Source organism: Lineus longissimus, chromosome 18 (assembly GCF_910592395.1).
Source record: "Lineus longissimus chromosome 18, tnLinLong1.2, whole genome shotgun sequence".
Taxonomy (NCBI): Eukaryota; Metazoa; Nemertea; class Pilidiophora; order Heteronemertea; family Lineidae; genus Lineus; species Lineus longissimus.
Genome location: NC_088325.1, coordinates 6,741,975 through 6,762,601, shown reverse-complemented (window position 1 = coordinate 6,762,601; position 20,627 = coordinate 6,741,975). Strand labels below are relative to the sequence as shown.

Below are 20,627 nucleotides of genomic sequence, written 5' to 3'. Positions count from 1 at the left end.
TCACAAGCACCTTGTAGTTTGAAATAAACTAATACTCTAGACGGGCCGCGAAGTAAGTTTTTGTGATTGCTTAAAATAGACTCCGATGTGCAGTCGCATATGGTTGGTTAGGTTCGAGCTGCAAGGAGATTGTCCTAAAACATTTTCGTAGACCAGAATTCAGTTCGTCATCGAGACTTATATTTGAAGGAGACATACACCGTAACGTACATCAATCCGGGCATCAATCACACTTGAAAGCAGCCTCGTAATGTGTTCCGTTAGGGAAGGAACCACGGTGGTGTCGAAGATAACATGCAAAGTTTATCAACACCAAGAAAAAAAGAGGGAAGAGTCGATCGGAATGGCATGGATGGCGCTCCAGAGGATTAAAATCTGACCGATGAAATGTGCAGATAACTGGTAGTTCTTGCCTCCGATTTATGATTTATGTTGTTATTTGTATAATATAATTATCATTAAATATCATGCGCGTATTTACTGGCGGCTTTGTGATTTTTCCGAGGATTTCCGCGGAATCCACGAGGATTTCCGCGGAATTCGCGTTTTATAACAGCCGCTCTCTTGATTACATTGCAGAGAGTGGCCCGGAACTGGCTAATAGTGGTTCCACACGACAGATGCTAAATGCAATCACCTACAGTACCCGCCTCGCTTTGGAATGAACTGTTACACACTGGTCACCTGTACAGAAGTTGGTCGTCGATTTTCAAACATGGAATATTTTATTCAATTAAATCTGCCAGTCCATACTAACAGTCAAATTTGTGTAATTTACGACTGAAACAGACACCTTACATGAACAACTAAATGTAAGACATTTGTTTGGGTCGTTAAAACACTAAAATTTATTCCTAGCCAAAGATTCGTATTTTCCAAAATACAAAAATACAAGCCATTTGGCGACATTGGGTGATTTCAAAGTCAGTTTTTAGATTTAGTTTTAAAACTAAATGGAACACTAAAACCCTTGATTAAACCAGTATTGAAATGAATTGGGTTTTAGTTGCATCCTATTTCAAAGTTGGTGTTTGTTGGTTTTAGCATTATGTCCGGTTTGAGCTAAAAACTAAGGGATGGTTTTAGTGTCAAAAACTAACACCGGGACTAAAACTAAAACTCTCCACAACACCACAAATGAAGTCAGTTCTGGTGTTAGTTTTGACACTCAGTTTTAGCATTATCCTATTTCAAATTAGGTTTTAGTTTCACACTGAAACCAATTGGAACACCAAGGTCTGATCTTAATCCCAGCTCGGTGTTATATTTGGAAGATTTGTAGTGCATTTTGTATTACCAATAAAACTAACACCTTAGGCATTAACACCGAGTGGATTTCAAAGTTGGTGTTGGTGTTAAAAAAAAAATCATGTTGTTTGTACCATTTCAAGAAGTAGTTACTGGTATTTTGAACGCTGATGGGAATGATGATGGACGTGAAAGAAGACGAACAAATTTATATAGATCGGAAGCGGTTACAATAGGGAAACAACAGTAACAACGACAACAACATGCATGTTTGGTTTTTCCAAGGTTTTATCTCTGCAGAATAAAACCTCTTCTTAGTTTCAGCCCAGGTTTTAGGAGTTAAGACAAAACCAGGTGTTGGTGTTAAACTAAAACCTCGAATTGGTCTTATCCAGACATAGGTTTTTAGGGGTAGAAATTAAGAGTAAAACTGACACTAACACCCAACACTAAAACCAAAACCAACTTTGAAATCACCCATTGACTCACTTGGGTTGATAGTTCAATGTTGCCGCTCCAGATGGTGACCATGACAACACCGGTATTTAGTCGCCTGCCAAGGAGGATACCGCGGTGACGTCACATCACGTGATCCCGACCCATATTAGTGATCGCTATGGCCAATCAGATTCAGTCTACTGACAGCACCAGCACTGAACGCATCTCCACGTCTCACTGTCTGGTGCGCTCCTGTACACAAAAACACCAATAGACATGAAATATTGCAATACCTAGTACGGATTCTTCCTGTGTAAAATAAAATTTACAGAGCAGATTAACTTCCACGAATAAAAAAGACGTTTGGCGCGGCCAAAGTGCGGAAATAATGTCTCCGCTAAAATACACTACGAAATACATGAGGCAATGCACTACGCAATATACAGTAGAGATGCAGTTGAGTTTGTTATTGTTTTGACTTAGAAGCCCGCCCATATCATAATATATTCATGTATTCATGAAGTATGAACTCATTTCTGTCCCATACAACTCTAAGAACAGTCCATTTCTCCTTAAATCATCACCGAAACCGCGATATCCGCAGGAAGATTTCGTTCTAGTGTCCGAAAATGCATGATCTTACAGGGGCGCTAACTCGACAAATAGAGGGGATCTATGGGGATCTATGCGAGTTTTAGGTATTACAGGTCTCGAACTTGTAAAATCTGTAAACATGACTCCAAATCCCATTATGATAATGAAGAGATTGCCCCATATCTGGGAGACTGTTTTGAAACCATCGCTAGTTTTGGAAGATCGGTGCCCGGCTATTTGGTTTAAAAAACCCTATTTTTCCCCATCAAAACAGCACTTTTCATTATTCAAATGATAGCTTATTGTCTGAAGACTTATTTCATAGCAGAAAAGTACTAATAACTCTGATTTGATGCGAAAAATCTAACTTTTATGATGACTTGATTTTCCCTTGGCCGTGGATCGAGTTTGTTTACAATATGCAGCGCCATCTTGGAAAAGCCGTGACGTCACCGCGGTATCCTCCTTGGTCGCCTGCATTCTGTGGCGAGGAATGATCGAGGCCAATATTCTTTTTGTGGTATTGGGATATTTAGAAAACATGGTTGATTAATCATGCTCAATATCAAGCAGTGGTGGATCATTTTGAGGGTTGCGCATTCAGTACTAGTTTTGGGATCCTCTCTTACTGCTAACAGGCATAGATTTTAAAATCAATGCTTGCTACTTAGAATATAAGCCTGACAGACAAAACAGATACGTTACTACTCCATTTGTTGTTGTCGTCTGCTAGCACTATGGTAACCACAGGGCACTGTCCAAATGCAATCCCTACTGAAAAGGACAGCAATGCCAGCTAATGCTAAGAAAGGTCAGAAAACAGTATTAGTGACATCAGAGACCACCACCGCCTGACTATGATCCACTACACAATACCCTATGAACAATGCAACGAGCGCGATACATATTAAATGTACATGCTATTTATAGACATGCTTACTGTTGATACTCTCAGTCTCAATAGACACCTTTCTGCGCGTGTACATCCAATGCATAACTTACCACATTCAGTGAATCCGCATCACAAAATTTCATGCTCGCCACAGATGGCTATTTTATTATCTAGTTGTATAAGGCAAGTACACGAGCATTGGACACAGCTGCATCCTGCTTCTAGGTTCGATTTCCAAGAGTTCGAATACACATATTTCTGGACAATAAAGTTCATTTCTGATTCAACAAGCCAATATAGACATCACCACAAACGCAACGATACCTCTTGCACAAATATTCGTTATGCCATCGCCGAGGAATCGGGTCTACAAAAAATAGCATGCACAGATTTAATAGATCACTTTGCCAAGTGAGTTTAAAATCGTTAAGATTTAGGCCCCTCGGTTGGCCACCACTTCAGCGCCACCCGTGGGGCCTAATGGTATTAGACTATCGTGACGTCATTTCTCGTGGTTCGCTTTAATACTCAGCATCCAATGCATTGCATGCACGTACATCGCTTTGTGGTTCAGTATTAATAAAATCAACGAAGCGTCGGAATAGAACGAGACAGCGATCGTATTGGTGTTAATTTCAGACCGTTTCTCGCAGAAAAACATTACAAGCAGGGTAACCTCACGTAGTTTCCAAGTGTTTCCAAGGAACACATCATGCCATCGGCAGTAGCTGACATCACGTTTTAACCCCACAGCGGGTTCGTAAACCTGATATTTTCCGACCTGTCATGATCAAAAACTCGAAACTGACCATGATTTTTCCGATACTTGCACGATTTCGGTCCGAATTTATCCTTCTTTTCGCAGATTCAGGCCCACTCGTCGGGCGCCACTGTGACACTCGTGTTGTCCTCCCGCTAGCAATGCAACACGAACGTCAGGGTGTTCCGTTTCACAACGTTTATTAGAGATAATTGGAACAGAAAATGCAAGCGGGGCTACTCAACTCGCTACATCTGCATCATACATCTGCGCATCCCCCACGACCCAGAGACGTTTAGTTAATAGAGGGGAAATACCACCGTCACACTTGCTGTTGACACCCTTAGGCATGTGTTCGACTCCTAGCTAAATCACATTTTTTTGCGTCCCTACCGGCCTACTATCGCTTTCAGTTACTGTTGGAGTTTCTGTTGAAAACAATAATACGAAACGATTGGAGCAAAATAACGTTCCTTGGAAAATAGCAGTTAAATGATTGAATATCAACAGGGTAAGTCTCTTTTCTATCAAAAATTTGCAATTTTGAACTTGAACGGGAGCCTGGAAAGAGTGAAACGTACTAAAGTGCAAAACTTTGCTTCAGAAAACGAAAACGAGGAAAGCAAAGTCACCTGCCTTGCAGATGGCAACGACTAATGCTGAAAAGATTGATGTTTTTGTCCGGATAGTCCATGCAGACTGAACCCATCACTGACTCCGAGATTCCGAGAAACTCCACTCATATCCACGCCTTTTTCTGCATTCAGTCAAGTCATGAACTAAATCTGGTGCATTCTATTCATCAATTTCCAGGAAAATTATTTCAAGTCGGTGTTCTGGGGCGGGGGAGAGGGGGGGGGTGGCTTAAGAGGTTCATATTTGTTTGAATGAATGTGTTGGAAACTCCAATGAAGATATAGATGAAGATGCGAGGTGCAGTTGAAGACACATACGTATCAGGGGGACTGAGCAAATGGTGAAAAACTTCTTTAATACGGAGTGTTCAAGAATGAACTTGGGAAACTCCTCCTGAGCGAATGGAGACGAGATCATTACTGGAATATCTTCGGTGGGAAGACTTTGTTTGGGTGGGATATTGCTGATGGTATGTCCTTGATGAAGAAGTCACCAAGCCAGTACATCTCCAAGAGGATCACGAAGTGGTCGACACACTGATTGAATTTCATGTTTCTAACATTTCGGCAGGTGAGATAATTGTCAGGGCATCAGACACAGATGTTTTGGTTATACTAATTGGTGCACTAGGATAGCAACATCAAGAACTACGATCTGGGAAGACCATCATTATGGATTGTGGGTTGGGAAACAGTCGGAGATACATCAACGTACCAATATATTGCCGAAGTTCTTGAACAGCGCAAACCAGGACTTTCCAGAGCACTACCCGGATACCATGCTATGCCTTCAGCGGGTACTATTTCACATCAGCCTTTTACAGGTAGGCATGCCATGTCTTATTGAAGATATACTCCAGAACTACACACTATCAAATTGTCATTTCAGACTTGGTCCGTTCCTGTTATATTGATTACATGAGGTTAATCAATTGATTGATGCTGGGTATATTGATACATATACAAAGGGTGCGGAGGTGTCTTGCACATTCTTTGATTTGATCTTGATGACAAACATGATTACCTTGTTTGATATATTAGTGGTAACAGATCTACATATTCAATCACTTGGTATATGAGCTTCTGTTTATTATATTTACTGTATTTTTCAGGAAAGTTATAACTCCAAATCGTATAGCCCTCAGTGACTGGTATAACACGTTTTAAATTTGTTGCAAAATCAGCTAATGTTAGAATAACTAAGTTCATTTTGTCTGGACAGGTAAAAGACTATAGTATTTGTCTTATTCAGGATCAGAATCAGAGTCTTCTGTCCATGGGTTCGTCATCAGAACAACTAAGTTCACTAAGAGATGCAGTGTCGGGGTCTCATTCGTTCCCAACAATAGTCTCTTTGCCATGACTGTCACTATGTCCTTCTGCATGGCAGGAGTAGACCACCTACCCCTACAGATGCTCGAGCTTGGTAATTTATGACGCATTGGGATATGTTGAGATACACTTTATTGGTTAGTCAACTTTGAAGGGATGTGTGACACCGCCGAAAATGTCTGACGGTGGTTGTTCTTGATTCATATGAGTATGTTTTTGATAAATTGTAGCAACAATTTTCATGCGGTTAGTTAATAAGCTAGTCCAGCTCATAGCTTAGAAGGATGGGGCAAATAAAGAGGTCTGGTGGGGGTACCCCACCACTCAAAATATCTGACGATGGTCATTCTTGATACATGTGAGTATGCTGGATATTTTGCAACAAGTTTCGTACGATTTATAGTAAATGAGCTAGTCTGGCTTAGCTTTCAGGGGTACCCCACCACTGAAAATATCTGGCGATGGTCATTCTTGAATGTGAATATACTAAACATTTTGCAACAAGTTTCGTGCGGTTTATAGTAAATGGGCCTGTCTAGCTTACCTCGGTAAGGGTGGTGCAATTAGGGATGTCTGGTGGGAGTACCCCACCACTGAAAATATCTGGCGATGGTCATTCTTGATACATGTGAATATACTTGACATTTTGCAACATGTTTTGTGCGGTTAGTAAATGAGCTAGTCTTGCTTAGCTTTAGGGGTAGGATAATTAGGAACGTCTGGTGGGGGTACATGAGACATGAGAATATGCTGAACATTTTGCAACAAGTTTCGTGCGGTTAATAAACGAACTAGTCGAGCCTATTTTGGGGGTCCAGTTATTTATCCCCTCCTGACCACACCCACCACAACGAGCGCGGCAGACGTTCATATCCTTTGATAGTTACCCTTAAGCAGCCTGTAGACACACATAGAAATTGGTTAACGTTTTAGCTAGGCTGAACCCCCGGGCTCCTGGTCTATAACACACGGTGTATGTGACAATCGAAGACAAATCATACTCGGGGATTCCTAGTCCAGTCGCCTCGCAGTAGAATTTGATCTAGTTATCCTGTCAAATCATTTGCCGTCGAAATATTACAACACGATTATTTTGCTGAATCATCATTTCTTTTGTTGTGCCCTCCTGGCGTATTAGTTTCACCAGCGGTACAGGGATGCCGCCAATAGCTTCACATGTAAACGTTTCCATGTCACCTTCCGATGTTGAATAAGACCGAGTTGTTTTATTCAATAACAAAGCAACTGATGGAGCATCTAAAATTCAAGCAAGGCTTTTTAAAGCTGATTCCATTTCAGCAAGTTATGCGTTATAACACCTTAAACCCACTGATCTCTCTTCAACCTTAAATATCCCCCTCAGGAATTATTACTCTGCATAATGTGAAGCTGTACGACCAAATACCACCTCACCCATGTTTCAACCCACAACAAAATACGCAGGTCATCCCGTAATGTCATCCATAGTGTCAATGGAGCTATAAATGAGAAGTTTACGTTAGAAAGAGGAGACATTCAATGTACTCTATATTCAAGGCCATAACTTGACATGTTAGTTGGATTAAGTGTTGAGAAAACTAAAGGCAAAGTCAATAATAATTTGATATGTTGCAGAAAGAATTCTCTTGTTGACCAGCTGTGGTATCTCAAGCCAGTGAAACTCATAGAAAATAATGAAAAACCTAAACACGGGAAAATATAATTTATTATCATTATATCACCATATCATATCATCCACCGGTGTCGTAACCCTATTGGATTTTTGCCGGGGGTATGGCGGCTATATGGTATATATGATCCCAATATAGGACACTCAGGTACAAGGGACCACGGACAAGTGTTATGAAGAGCCAGGAATTTTTGTTCCTTGAAAGCCAGGCCGGTTTATCCAGAAATACAATCCTGGGTTCTCCCCGGGATCAAACGCGGGCCCTATTGCGTGGTAGCCAGCAGTGTTAACCCCTAGGCTATGAAGCTCCAACACAATCCTGGGTTCTCCCCGGGATCAAACGCGGGCCCTATTGCGTGGTAGTCAGCAATGTTAACCACTAGGCTATGAAGCTCCAACACAATCCTGGGTTCTCCCCGGGATCAAACGCGGGCCCTATTGCGTGGTAGCCAGCAATGTTAACCACTAGGCTATGAAGCTCCAACACAATCCTGGGTTCTCCCCGGGATCAAATCCGGGCCCTATTGCGTGGTAGTCAGCAGTGTTTACCACTAGGCTATGAAACTCCTAAATAATTAATGATTTATGATAGAATATAATCGGACTCTGTGTAATTTCTCCGATCAAAACCACTCGCATCGGTGTAGCAGTCTCAAATGCCAACCTAACCGTGGAAAAAGTGTCCTTCCATATTGTTTTTGAGACGGATTAGAGATTGAAATTGCATAAAAGAATCCTTTGTCCCAATGACACTCTGTCCTACTTACTCTTTAAGGGCATTTAAAGCAATTACACCGGCCTTCCACTAAAGTGCATTGGCACAGCCAACAACAGAAGAAGTCGGATTAGATCCATGAGTATTGGCCGACTACTTCCAGTTTTCCAGTGTAGCATATCTATTGGTTGTTTGGCGATAGGTTCTGTGTAAGGTACTACTTAACAGTTTTCAGCCAAAATCTGAGGTGCATTCCCCAGCGAACTTCGGCCAGGCAATAGACTTTGATCCTGATAGATCAACATTAATTAAAATGACCCAGAAGTGTTATATATACATGTATATCAATTGACTGGTATTTGTCTCCTGTATCCAAATGTCACACACATATCAGTTGACATCCCATCATTAACTTGACAGATGAGGATTGGGCAGTACCTTCGAACATCTGACTGGAGACAGGGGGCCGAAACGACGAGGTCAAGGTCACTTGAGCATGCAGAAAAAGATACCCATACTATAGGTAAATTGTCACAAAAATAGTTTTTCTGTCTGGAAGCACTCCTAAACCAGAAAAAAAAGATAGTCAGCTGATTTTATTCCTACCTATAAAAGTGTGAGTTTGACAAAAAGTTGACCACATTAAACTCGAGGTCAGTCTTCAGATAGTCCCTGCTCATCACCCTGATTTCAATAAAACCACACACGCTCTGGTACTGACATTTGTAAAATCATTGGAACGTCATTTCCACCAAAGCTCCTCGAGAATTGCACAAATATGCTTAAAACTGCCTCAAGCATGTGAAGACAAACATTTGACACAGATTTGAAGGCATGGGCATGGAACTACGGTTTGGGGTTGCAAGGCGCATGAACACATAGGAAACTCGTTAAAGGTACATAAGCCGTCAAGTTGAGAGTTCAGTGGCCTGGTGGTTGAGCGCCAGGCTCATATTCATAAAGTCGTGGGTTCGACCCTAGAAAGGAACTGTTTCTTCGTCTTTGTGCACCTGAGAAGGCACAAGACCCAGTGAGATTTCTTCTCTCCACTTGGGAGTAAATGGATACCTAGCTAGCATTGGTGGCGAAATATGAATGCCAGTCCTGAGCGCGGAGGTCGGACCTGCCATACTAAGTGCTTAAATCATAAATGTACATGTACAGGCAGATAGCTTGGCGTTAAAATATAAAGCGCTTTGAGCAACTGGATTAAGCGCTAAACAAATCTCTTAACTATGGGTTTGCTTAAACAAAAACAGAAACGCATAAAGACTCATACTCACAGTATACAACGAAATCCTCTTCAGTGCTTGCCTTAGAGCCAGCATCATTTTTCGCAACACAGACATATTTTCCCTCATCAGCCTTCTTGACAGGTGAAAAAAGCAGAGCACCTGGTTCTTTAGTCCCTGGTGACACAGTGGTGCCATTTTTAGTCCACGTGTACGTGACAGGTTTCGTGACGTTTTCATTTTCGGCATTGCAGGTAAATTTTGCAGTGTCTCCAACTTTGATCGGTGATGGATTTTTGACGGCCGGGGTCAGGGGTGGAACTGAAATCAAGAAAGGAGAGAGAAGTCAGCAACTGGGCGGCATAGTAAGAAACGTGTTAGCCTATATCTTTATCGTTCTTACATGCAGAAACCAATAAATAGAGAAAAAAGTCGGCCCTTATAACGCAGCTACTATAAGAAAGCAGCATCCGGTCATTTCGAAAAAAGTTGGCCTACAAGAAGAGCTCAGTCTGATCTTATTTTGTTGGATGAGTTTATTTTCGCAAAATCGAACATTGGGTGGTGTGCATAAAAACTAGTAAATACTTTTTACTTGAAATTTCTAGTATTTACTGCCATCTGTATGCATAAAGATGAAGTAAAACTTTTATTTAGAAGTTTTTTCCACTAGTAGAAGCAAGAAATATTTACTCCTCTAGCGTTTACTCCAAAATTAGTAGATACTTCAATCAGTATGCATAAAACGAAGTAATTACTACCAATCCTCTAGTAAATACTTTAAAATTCCAAGGTAGCTCCAGACCAACCTTGGAAGTCAAACAGGAAAGACGTATTTTTAGGAAATGGCTGCATTTATAGGTGTACCGAGGAAGAGAAAGGAGTATAACGCACGAAGACCAACATCAGGTGCAACGTATCGATTGGAATTTCGATTTAATGAAGAAAACGTTATTTAGATGGCGGAACATTTTCTTGGAGAACGAATTGAGACTAGGGGTGGCACTCTTTCCTCCAAGCAGCAAATTGAGGTTTTTTTGAGGCATGTTGGGGATCCAGGTTTTCAGCTCGGCGTTGGCAAAGACATTGAGATACATCAGTGCACAGTATCAAAGACCTTTGCTGCCATTGTTAACCAGATTGTAGAGAAGCCGATATTTGGATTCAGTTTCCAACTGAAGCAGCAGATATTCAGACTGCTAAGATTCGTGGCAAGCGAAATATCAATTTCCTTGTGCCATTGGAGCACTTGATTGTATACATGTGCAGGTTCTCAAACCAAAAAACCATATTTTCATATTTAGAAATACACATGGCACCGATTAGACCGGCCTAACAGTTTTTATGGTTATAATTGAAATCCATAATTCACATCACTAAGAGACCTGGAACTTGGGTATTGGAAGACATAACCATTGAATGCGAGGATGCACTTTACGCGAGTTTTAATATATACAATGTCATCTCTAGAAGGATAACACCCTGATGGAGTTGAGAAAAGCGAGTTACAATACCAACAAAGGCGCACATGTCTGCACAGCACTTAACTGTGGTCCTCCTGGTTTGACGTTACAAATTACTCGGCATAATAATACGGAACACTCTAAAATCCGAGTTAATGACACTGTCCTCTCTTTTAAGAGCGATTTTGAGTGCTGTATTGACTTTTTGACATACCGAAAACATCAAACCTGGTTTGTGGCCTTTACTAAACAATATTAACAAACATACAAATCTCAACCTGGTTGTGGCCTTTCGTTGCGTACGTCCCGTTATCGTACCGTCGTTTCACTGTCCCTGGGAGAATATTATGTATTCTTCATTGATTAATGTATTTTTCGAACTTACCTAAAACATCCAATCTCAAAGTAGTGGCCTCCTCTCTATCAGCCACACACCTCCAATCCCCGCTGTCCGAAATGTCGACATTACTTAATTGAAAATTATAATCATTCGAATTACACTTGACGTTTGTCAGTCTTGATTTATACTCTTCTGCAATCACAAAACAATTGTGCGACAAATAAATCACTTTTTCGACGAACTGTTTGTCCTTGTACCATGCAACACCGTTAGCGTTTCCATGCACAATGTTACAATTCAGCATTATCGTTTCTCCGAGACGTGGATGTAAATCGCTGATGGTATTGGTGACCTTAAACTGACGAGTACCTGAAATTAAAGCAACACGATATTTTGTCAATGTAGCGTTCACAAGGTGGAACAATTAAGCGATAAGGATTATTCATTTGAACGAAAAACTGATGGAACGGAGCAGATAAACATCTGCTTCGTTTCATCAGTTTTTTTGTTTCATTGTTTTTTCTTTAATGACTTCGCAGCGCTCCAGCTTTTTGGTTTTATTGAAATTGCCTTCCACCCTAAAAAATAATACTTATTCTTCTCATTATTATAACTAGGTTTTCTCCAGCCTACTATTGATTTTCGACTTACTTACACATCATAATTATGATGGTTTTATGTTTCATGTTTTAGTTCAGTTTAAATAAAGTTTTACAACAGATCGAGCAGATTGGCCTCGAACTCTTTCTCTTTCACTATTCGATACACGTGGCTCCACACTACGAGATTCCTCTTGAACACCACACCTACCAAGGCTGTCTTTTGTTGTGATGCAATGACCCGTGCGGCCAAAAAAAGTTTCAACGTGTTTTCCATTAACACTATGAACAGCAACTCTCGTTTTTCTGTCGGAAAACTCTCGGAATCTGCATCGGTCTCGAAATCACTCGAAAATCACTCGAAATGCTTCACGGTCATTAAACCGTCTCTCGGAAATCTCACGGAATTCGACCCGGCCTTGGCGAGCCATGCTGGGCAAGAACTCGGAAAGTTTCGAAGAAAATCGAAACAGTTAATTCTATTGTGATTGCTGGTCTAATCCCTGTCGAATATTTCCGAAAACGATCGTAAATGACCGAAAATGTTAATGCTTTTGCCTGAGAAGTATTTTCGATTTTTTTCGACAGAGTTCGAGAGGTATTCAGATCGAGCAATTATTTCAGTTCTGCAATACGTTATAGGTGTCGCAAACCCGCAATCTTATCACATCTATTGAAACCGCAGGTGGGGGTCTAAAAGTATCGAAAAGAATCGAATGTTACCGAAATTAGGTGCGGTGGAATACAAAAGGACTCGAAAAGTATCGTTTTCTATCGTTTTTCTCACAGGTGGTTTCGAAAACGGCATGTCCCGAGTAAATGTCCGGTTGTTACCCTCGTAACATTGGTTGTCACAACACCCTTCAGCGTTGACAAAACATGCGCCAAATGTTCGCCCAGATAACCAACGCTTTTAACCTGTCAAAATTATCAAAATCTTCGGACTTTATTTATTTTCAAAACGGTATGAACTAGGTTCTTGCTTATTAGACAAAAGCCGTTATCATCCATTGAAAAATCATAAGAAGAAGAAGATGGTGTCAATATATATTCTTTCAGGCAATATGTGTGTGTTTGATGTATAAGCAATGAATTATTTTAGATTAAACTAAAAGTAATAATGCATAAAAGTCTTCGAATTCGAACTCGAAGCCGGTCACATCAGTTCTAACAGTTCTCACTGATAAATGTGAAATTCCCAACATGGCAGTTAACAACAACTTGTACAAAGTCAAATGTAATTGAGCAGCTCCGGCATGTCAACCAGATAATAGGGTGTTTTCGCACCGATACGCGAAACGCCTACGTGAACGTCTACTCACTGAAAATTGTGTACCTGTGACGTATACACATACGCGAGTGAAAGTCATTTCACGGATAACGTGCGGGCCTTCGTTAAAGCTCTATTATTCAGACGCCCGTTTTTGCTTATAAATGGCCTTTCATCGTGAATCGAATCCCGAAACTGTTACGTCAGTAGTTTATGCGCACTGTATGACGTAAACCACAGGCCTATAAAGGATGCGCGTCCTATTCGACCGTCCATTTCGCTGGATAGAGGTGAGTTCTGCACTTGTACGCCCATGGCCTATGGCCCATGGGTATTTCAAAGATGTGTCTGCCACGTTGTCTCTGTGTTGTCCGAATTTCCCCCCTTTCTTTCGTGTACACCGGCACCGTGGTGGCCCCGGGAAAATCTTCGTTTCTTGCCTATCCTTTCGGTGTTTATATTTCAAGCTCTTCAACCTAACAGGGGTGTATGGGTGCCCTGATTTATTTGCACCGCGACTCAAGCAATCTGGATATTAGGTAGACAGACTACATGCTATTAGTTTAGATACTTCATCCACACATGAGATGCCTGCAACCTTTATTTTGCTTTGTTTTCATTTCAGGAGCAATTATGAGTAAAAAATTCGTCCGTTTTTTTCCTGCGCTGGATATCGCAATGTTGCGGGAAGCTGTGGCGGTAGATGGTGATGCAAATAGATGGGAAACAATAGCAGCAGCTCTTAACACTTGGGTGAAAGAGAAAAAGAAGACCAAAGAAGTGGGGTACCATTTCGGTATGCTCACAGCAAGATGTGTAAAAGAGCGATGTGAGCGCCTGGTAAAGATGTTTAAAAAAGAGGAGCTAGACTCCATAAAATCGTAAGTATTTCCACTTTTTTAAAATGTTTGAACGCAAGGTTATTTTTCTGTCCATGCCTTGTCCAAAAGATTAGACTTGGAGTTTACGTTGCCATAGCCCAACCTTCTAAGATCAGTTTCCGCCCCAATGGAACTTCTAACCAATTGCGTTGAGGAAAGATAATCAGTATTCACAGTGGTCATCATTCATAACGGATGGTCTAAACTTCGGGCCTATCGAGAGGAGGTTACTTGCCTGCGGTATTACAAAACCAGATCACATTTCACATTCTCCGCATAATGCGATGACTTTATGGTTAGGCCTACAAATTATGGCGTGTCCCAAAATATGTCCGCGCATGCTATTCTCTCCTACAGTATGATGTCCATGGTATTTTGGGCCAACATCCATTGTAAATTATCTCCTAACCAAAAAACTGTCAATTTGAAGTACTCGCCAACTTCAAACTAAAACAAGTTTCTGCTTTCTGTCAATATTCTATGCGCATGGAAGTGTTTTGTTGGGCCAAGTCATTAGTCCCAAAAAGCGGAGGCTCCTGACCAATCGGGTCGACTTTATTGATATGTTCAAGCTTCATTCGCCTTTTAGCTCTGGTACAGCTGAAGAGTACGATGAAAGAAAACAACTCCTGGGTGAAATGGTAACCATGGCTGATGAGCGGGAAGCGGCTAAAGCGTTACAAGCCGTAACGGATGCTCCATCAAAGGATGAAAAAGAAAAACAGTTGGAGGAAGCCGGAAAAGCGATTCGGCAAGCTGCAACAGAGGGCAAAACCAAAGGTATGTCTACGCTTGTATTTTATGTATGTATTGAGAGAAAGCAGAATACAAAACAAGGCCGCAAAACAGTTCCACAAATCTTGTGGTGTCAAGAAGTTAGTGAACCCTAAGTACTGCCGTGGACGATGTTAGTCATGTTTTAGCAGAGCGAATCTTCCAACCTCGTTCCAAGGGTATTTCCCGCTCGACGGGGTTGATGGTCGTTTACAATATGGCGAACTACCTGCCCATCTCGCCCCTTAAGCCCAGGGGACGAGGTGGCGAGCCTTCACGATCTTGTCAGTGTAAGAAAACTGAATGTTGAACGGGGGTAATAGCAGACTTCCAAAACGTTTACCCAACTTTTGGTCTCACCTCAAATACGGATGTCCTACCCCTCAAATAACTGGCCAAATATTAGTTATAAATACCAGGTTTAATCCTTATCAGGTTTAATCCTTATTTCAGGTGCGAAAAGGAGATCAACAACGTCTTTGACAGACTACCTCGCCGAAAAACTAGGCCAGGATGCAGAGATTAAAAATGAGGAAACTAAGTTAATGAAGGAGGAATTGGAACTAAAGAAGGAGGAGCTGAAATTGCAGGCAGCCAAGTTCGAAATGGAACGAAAGGAACGGGAGCAAAGATTGGAAATGGAGAAAGAAGAAAAACAAGTATATATGCAGATGATGCGTGACTGCCTGGCGAAAAAGTGACTCAAGAGATCTATACAATTTCATGTACATGTAGAATGAAATGAAATTACATGCTTGCAACTAACAACGTTCATTGATTTTTTATTCTTTTTTAAGGGCTTACATGTATTTTACATATAATATATATTTACAAATCCAATGGCTTCCAGCAGCATTCTGGTGTTAAAGTATTCTTGACAATTCACATTACAATGTACATGTAGAAGTGGAGCCGGTGTAATAGAATCAGATGCCCCCTGATATTAAATGCCCTCAACAATAGAACACGGCACCACTCAATAGGCCTCCAGAGAGGCCAAGACCCTTAATCCGAAGACGAACAATACAGGCGGGCATCAGGAAAGGGAGGGCATTTGATTCTATCACACCGGTCGCAAATACTCCTCGAGTGACGGTGGATTACACTGGAAGAACATGGATGTGGTGTTGCCATAAAAACAGGTGTCGCAGTTTGTCAGGAGCGCTCCAACCAAATACATGTTTGCGACCGGCTGCAAAAAGACCTTTAGGTTTTTTTAAAATCTAAAAAAGCAAATTCTTGCACTATGTTCCCGAACCCCCACTCTACACATTCCCTAACGCTCGACATGCCTCTGTTGAATTCAACTTGTTCCTCCGTCAAATTCGCTCCCTTGAACGGCTTTATCAGGCAGCGCCGAATAGGGTAGGCTGTGTCGCCATACAAGTAGTATGGATTTCCGTCCTGATCGGTAAAATCCAAGGCCTGCAACTGCGGCAAAAGCCCGCTCAGTCGGAGCAAGGCACAATCATGTCTTCTTCCTTCAACTGGCCCAAACAAATTGCCAATCAGTCCATTGGGCAGCATGATCGATTGAAATTTGAGTGCATGAACTCTCTTATGGCCGTTGTAGCACACTCTCTGAAACTGTACCGGCCGACAGATGGGACGGACGGTTCCATCCAGGAATCCCCAGCAATGACTAAGTGGAGCACCCTTCGCCTCCACCGCCTCCGCATATGTCTGGATGTGCTGTGCATCAAGCCAAGGCTGGTTGAGGTTCGACAGGAGATGACCGAATGTTGTGCACAAGTGGTCAACCTGAAAATAAAACACCGGACAAGTTTTAGATATTTTTAACGCGGCTTGGGGTTGTATGGCCCATACAGTGTAAAATCCGTCGGTCATGCTAAATACATACACTAAGAATGAAAAAGGTTGACCTGGTGTTGTACGTGCTCTCGTGTCAGTCTCTTTTATATCGGCCACGAGGTGTCTTATATTATGTATATAGGAAGCATCTGTTAGACTAACAAGTTTGCAACATCAAAACATACCATGTAAGTAAAAATCAGCGATAGTGTACTTGCAGGCCTTCCGAACACCCCCTTCAGGTCACACAGACGGTTTGGATAAGCCAGCCGCCTCAGAATAACACATGTAGCTTCAACACCCTAAAAAGCAAATAATTGGTTAGAAGCCATTCCGACCTTTTCGATGTCCCTGTCCCTATGATAGCTTTGTTAGTGGTCATTCAGTAATGATACTCTTTAAGTGAAAACAGACTACAAAAAACGGCATTGCTCCACTGATGGCTTTGCCGCTCTCATTCCTGAATGTGTGTCATGTTTAACAGCCAACTGAGTGTATGTTTGTCTAAGAACAGTGTCGGAAAATAGGCATGAAAGTACCGACTTACATTCGTTACTCCACGATTGCGGAGTACTATCTTGTCTCGAACTCTAAGAGCTTCGGCAAGTCTAAAGATCTCTTCCTTGGAAAACCGAAACATTGCCTTGTTTTCTCCGTCTGTTTGGTTTTCCAGGTCAAACAGCAGGGTTTCCGAGTTGTAGGTTGATCTCGACTTCTTGTTCTCAGCTGCTGCCAAAAGTAGCCCGTCGTCCTCAAGCACAACGGCAAGTTGCAGCACGTTTTCTATCGGCATGTTATACACAGCCATTTTCTTGCTACCAGTATGTCATGTATAATACATGAATGTGCAATTTCTCCTTGGGTCCGAGCATCGTTATCAAAGAGTGCACGCCTTAATTGCGTAAGATGTTTAACATGAATGCCTATTCCCCACAAAAGAGCATACCGTTCAACTTTCACGTGAACGTACACGTACACGTACACGAGCGCTAGTGCGAAAACAAATAAACAGAACCTACGTGAACGCCTACGTGCGTGAACATAGGCGTTCACGTAGGCGTTTCGCGTGAGGTTGCAAAAACACCCTATTATTGTAAACGCGAACTGCATTGCGCAGACTTTAAACACCTCAACACGCACATTTATTTTTATGACATCACACCTCCTTCGGACATGTCGGACCCTTTTTTGCGCGTTTAATATCTCACTGATATTTTGAAGATCGTGCGTCTTGATAGAAAAATAGTCCGCCATCCTACCCTGAGAGTGTTACCTATGAAGTAACATGCACTATCTGCACCATGGATTTCTATTGATGATTAAAAAAGACAATTCATTTTTGGGCATATTCGCGGCGCTCTGCAAAATAATAATATTCCAACGAGTGGAAACAATATTCATCCCACTGTTGCTTACAAGCTTACAATCTTCATCTGCCATTGGCATGACTGGCAGTAACTTTTGCGATATGCCTCGCGAGCCCTGCCATTCCTGCTAATAATATGGACATTTTGTGCGCATAATTGTGGAAAAAAACGTTGATCACGCTATAGATGATTTGTCCGGCTGCTGGGCGGCCGTTTTTAAATTTGTGTCACAGTGTTGAGGTGATGCGCAACGAGCCACGTGCCGTCGCTGATTACCATGCTTACTAGGATTACTCGTAAGTGCTACCACACGAGCGTCTCGTTGTGCAATCCTTTCTTTAAAATACAAGCAGAATTGACTTTGTTCATACTGATTTGTTATGACCAACACATTATATGGCCAACCGGAGGCTAATCCCTTGCTCGACAACCAAAAATGGAACAAAATTAATCTGACAATCGTCATATATAACCACAAAGCAAAAGGTAATTTGTTGACAAAGCATGGTTTGCCCCAAGACCTGTTTTCAGATAAGCCCTTGGGTCAACAAAAAGTTGGCCCTGACAAGATGGATTCATTAGGACCCCTCAGAGCGGACCAACTATATAAAGACTTTACATTGACTCCTCGATTTCTGCTAGGCAATATATATTACTGCAGCGTAGTATTGTCGCTAACACATGAGCAAATAGAAATGTGGTGGTCAGTGTGTGGACAGTGATCTTGCTTTTATCGCAAAATTTTTAATTGATCGCAGATTTGGAAATATTTGAGCATCATCTCCACCTTTTAATAAAGTTGGTCTGCTGGGAAATTGTAACGGCTTTTTAACTGCTTAGTTTACGAGTAAGTAAAACTTGAGAGAAGATTGACGCAAAATAATTTGTTGTAAAATTGCAAATAAAAGTCCTTGGATTATCATAAAAGTCTGGTATAATAATATAGCGAATTCGATAAAAGAATTGAAACCACCACAAACAGTGCCTTCACAGTAACTTCACAGTGAAGGTTCTCGCCATCGCGCAGCGCGTTTTAAATGCATCGACCCGCGCAAAAATTATCGCTGCACGCAGGATTGACATAACTGGCTGCTACATCAGAGTGGAAATTGACTAGGCAGCCTACAGCTTGGTAATAATGCCCTTTAAAATGTCATTCGTCCTTTAAAGTTGGGACTTTTTTTTCATTTCAAAGTCATGATTTTCAGTTTTGGACATTTTTGTATCGGCCATGTTACCCTAGTCAGAGAAATACGAAATGAACCATTCGAATATTCTCAATAAACGGCCCACATCCCTTCTTTGGAATGGTGTCCCTAATTACTCCCCAGTTACTTTGACAAATATGTTGTAAATCTTTCTCATAGTGTGACTTTGATGGCCCTTTTCAAAACCAAGTGAATGCTTTACAATCCAACAAAACGCTAAGAAAAACATTCCATGGGCTCTATAGGAATTTGCAATTCTGCAGTTTGTTCGTTGATAAGAGAAAACGTGTTCGGTTTAGATATAGTCAAAAACTTTGAAGCCCAAAAAATATTCCAACTTAAAGTCTTCAGGACACTTCCCGTATTTAACGTTGGAACGTTCAGAGCACGAAATGTTTTTGTGGTGGCTTGGACATTTTCTGGTTTATATTTGAAACTAATAGATGGTTGGCACGAAACTCCATGTCCGCTTTCTACTTGCCTTATATCTTCAGTCATATAAAATATATAAAGCATAAGTACATGAATAAGCGACATAACGTTGGCATGGAAGCGTTAACAATTGCGTGTGCAGTAATTTTAAACGATCAATAAACTGTCCAAATAAAAAGGTCAGTTTAGAAATATCATGAAAATATGATAATTAAAAAAAACCCACATTTCCTTGCGCTATTTTGATAACTTGCCCTTTTCTTCTAAGACCTTTTTCTAACACTCATTCGTTCAAAACGTTTGTCCACTTAGGCGGATATGAGATCAAAAACATATTGAAATGATGTTGTTCGTTACATTTTAACTTTGCCAGTTGGCTGGCATCAAAAGATGACGAAAGAATATTTGATATATAGGTATAGTCATTTATAATGGCAACAATCTGACAAAGTAAAAATCACGTGAAAATCTCGATATTGAATAATCTCTCCTTTAGGCCCGTACACCAAGTTAGAATTAATTGACTACATGTACTTGTTTGCCTGGTCTTCGAATTTCTAAGAAATGTCATAACAGAAAGTTGCATTTCTTACAGCAGCACTACACTCCATACGAAGTATTTCATGAACAAATCTTCCTAAAATTATCTTGAAACATGGGGCTCTATGAAAATGTGCTGCAATATACCCAAAATATCATCTGCATTTCTCTACTAAAACGCAACATTATCAGACCATTCCATTGGTCTTACACCAACATAACCAAAGGTGGATAATTGCACCTAATTTATTTTGAATGTTTACTTAATAGTGATGCAACATGGTCAGTCAGTCCGGGCAAAAGCCCGAGGCTAGTTTATCGAACAATGCTCAAGTATGTGAGTCAGACAGTCATCTATCAGAGACGTTTTGAAAGAAGCAGCCTCAGGGAATTTTTTTTCACTGTACTACAGGACCAGGTTTATAG

At 41.1% G+C, this 20,627-nt stretch overlaps 1 protein-coding gene across 1 annotated transcript in view; it reads right to left on the bottom strand.

Annotated features, from left to right (window-relative positions):
- LOC135502552 (hemicentin-1-like) overlaps nt 1-20,627 on the bottom strand; it is a 51,553-nt gene that overhangs the window by 13,874 nt on the left and 17,052 nt on the right. Inside the window, exons 7-8 of the mRNA XM_064795503.1 lie at nt 11,364-11,687; nt 9,567-9,836 (exon numbers count right to left, since the gene is read on the bottom strand). Of these exons, the coding sequence (XP_064651573.1) occupies nt 9,567-9,836; nt 11,364-11,687 (594 nt within the window). The remainder of the gene's footprint in view (nt 1-9,566; nt 9,837-11,363; nt 11,688-20,627) is intronic.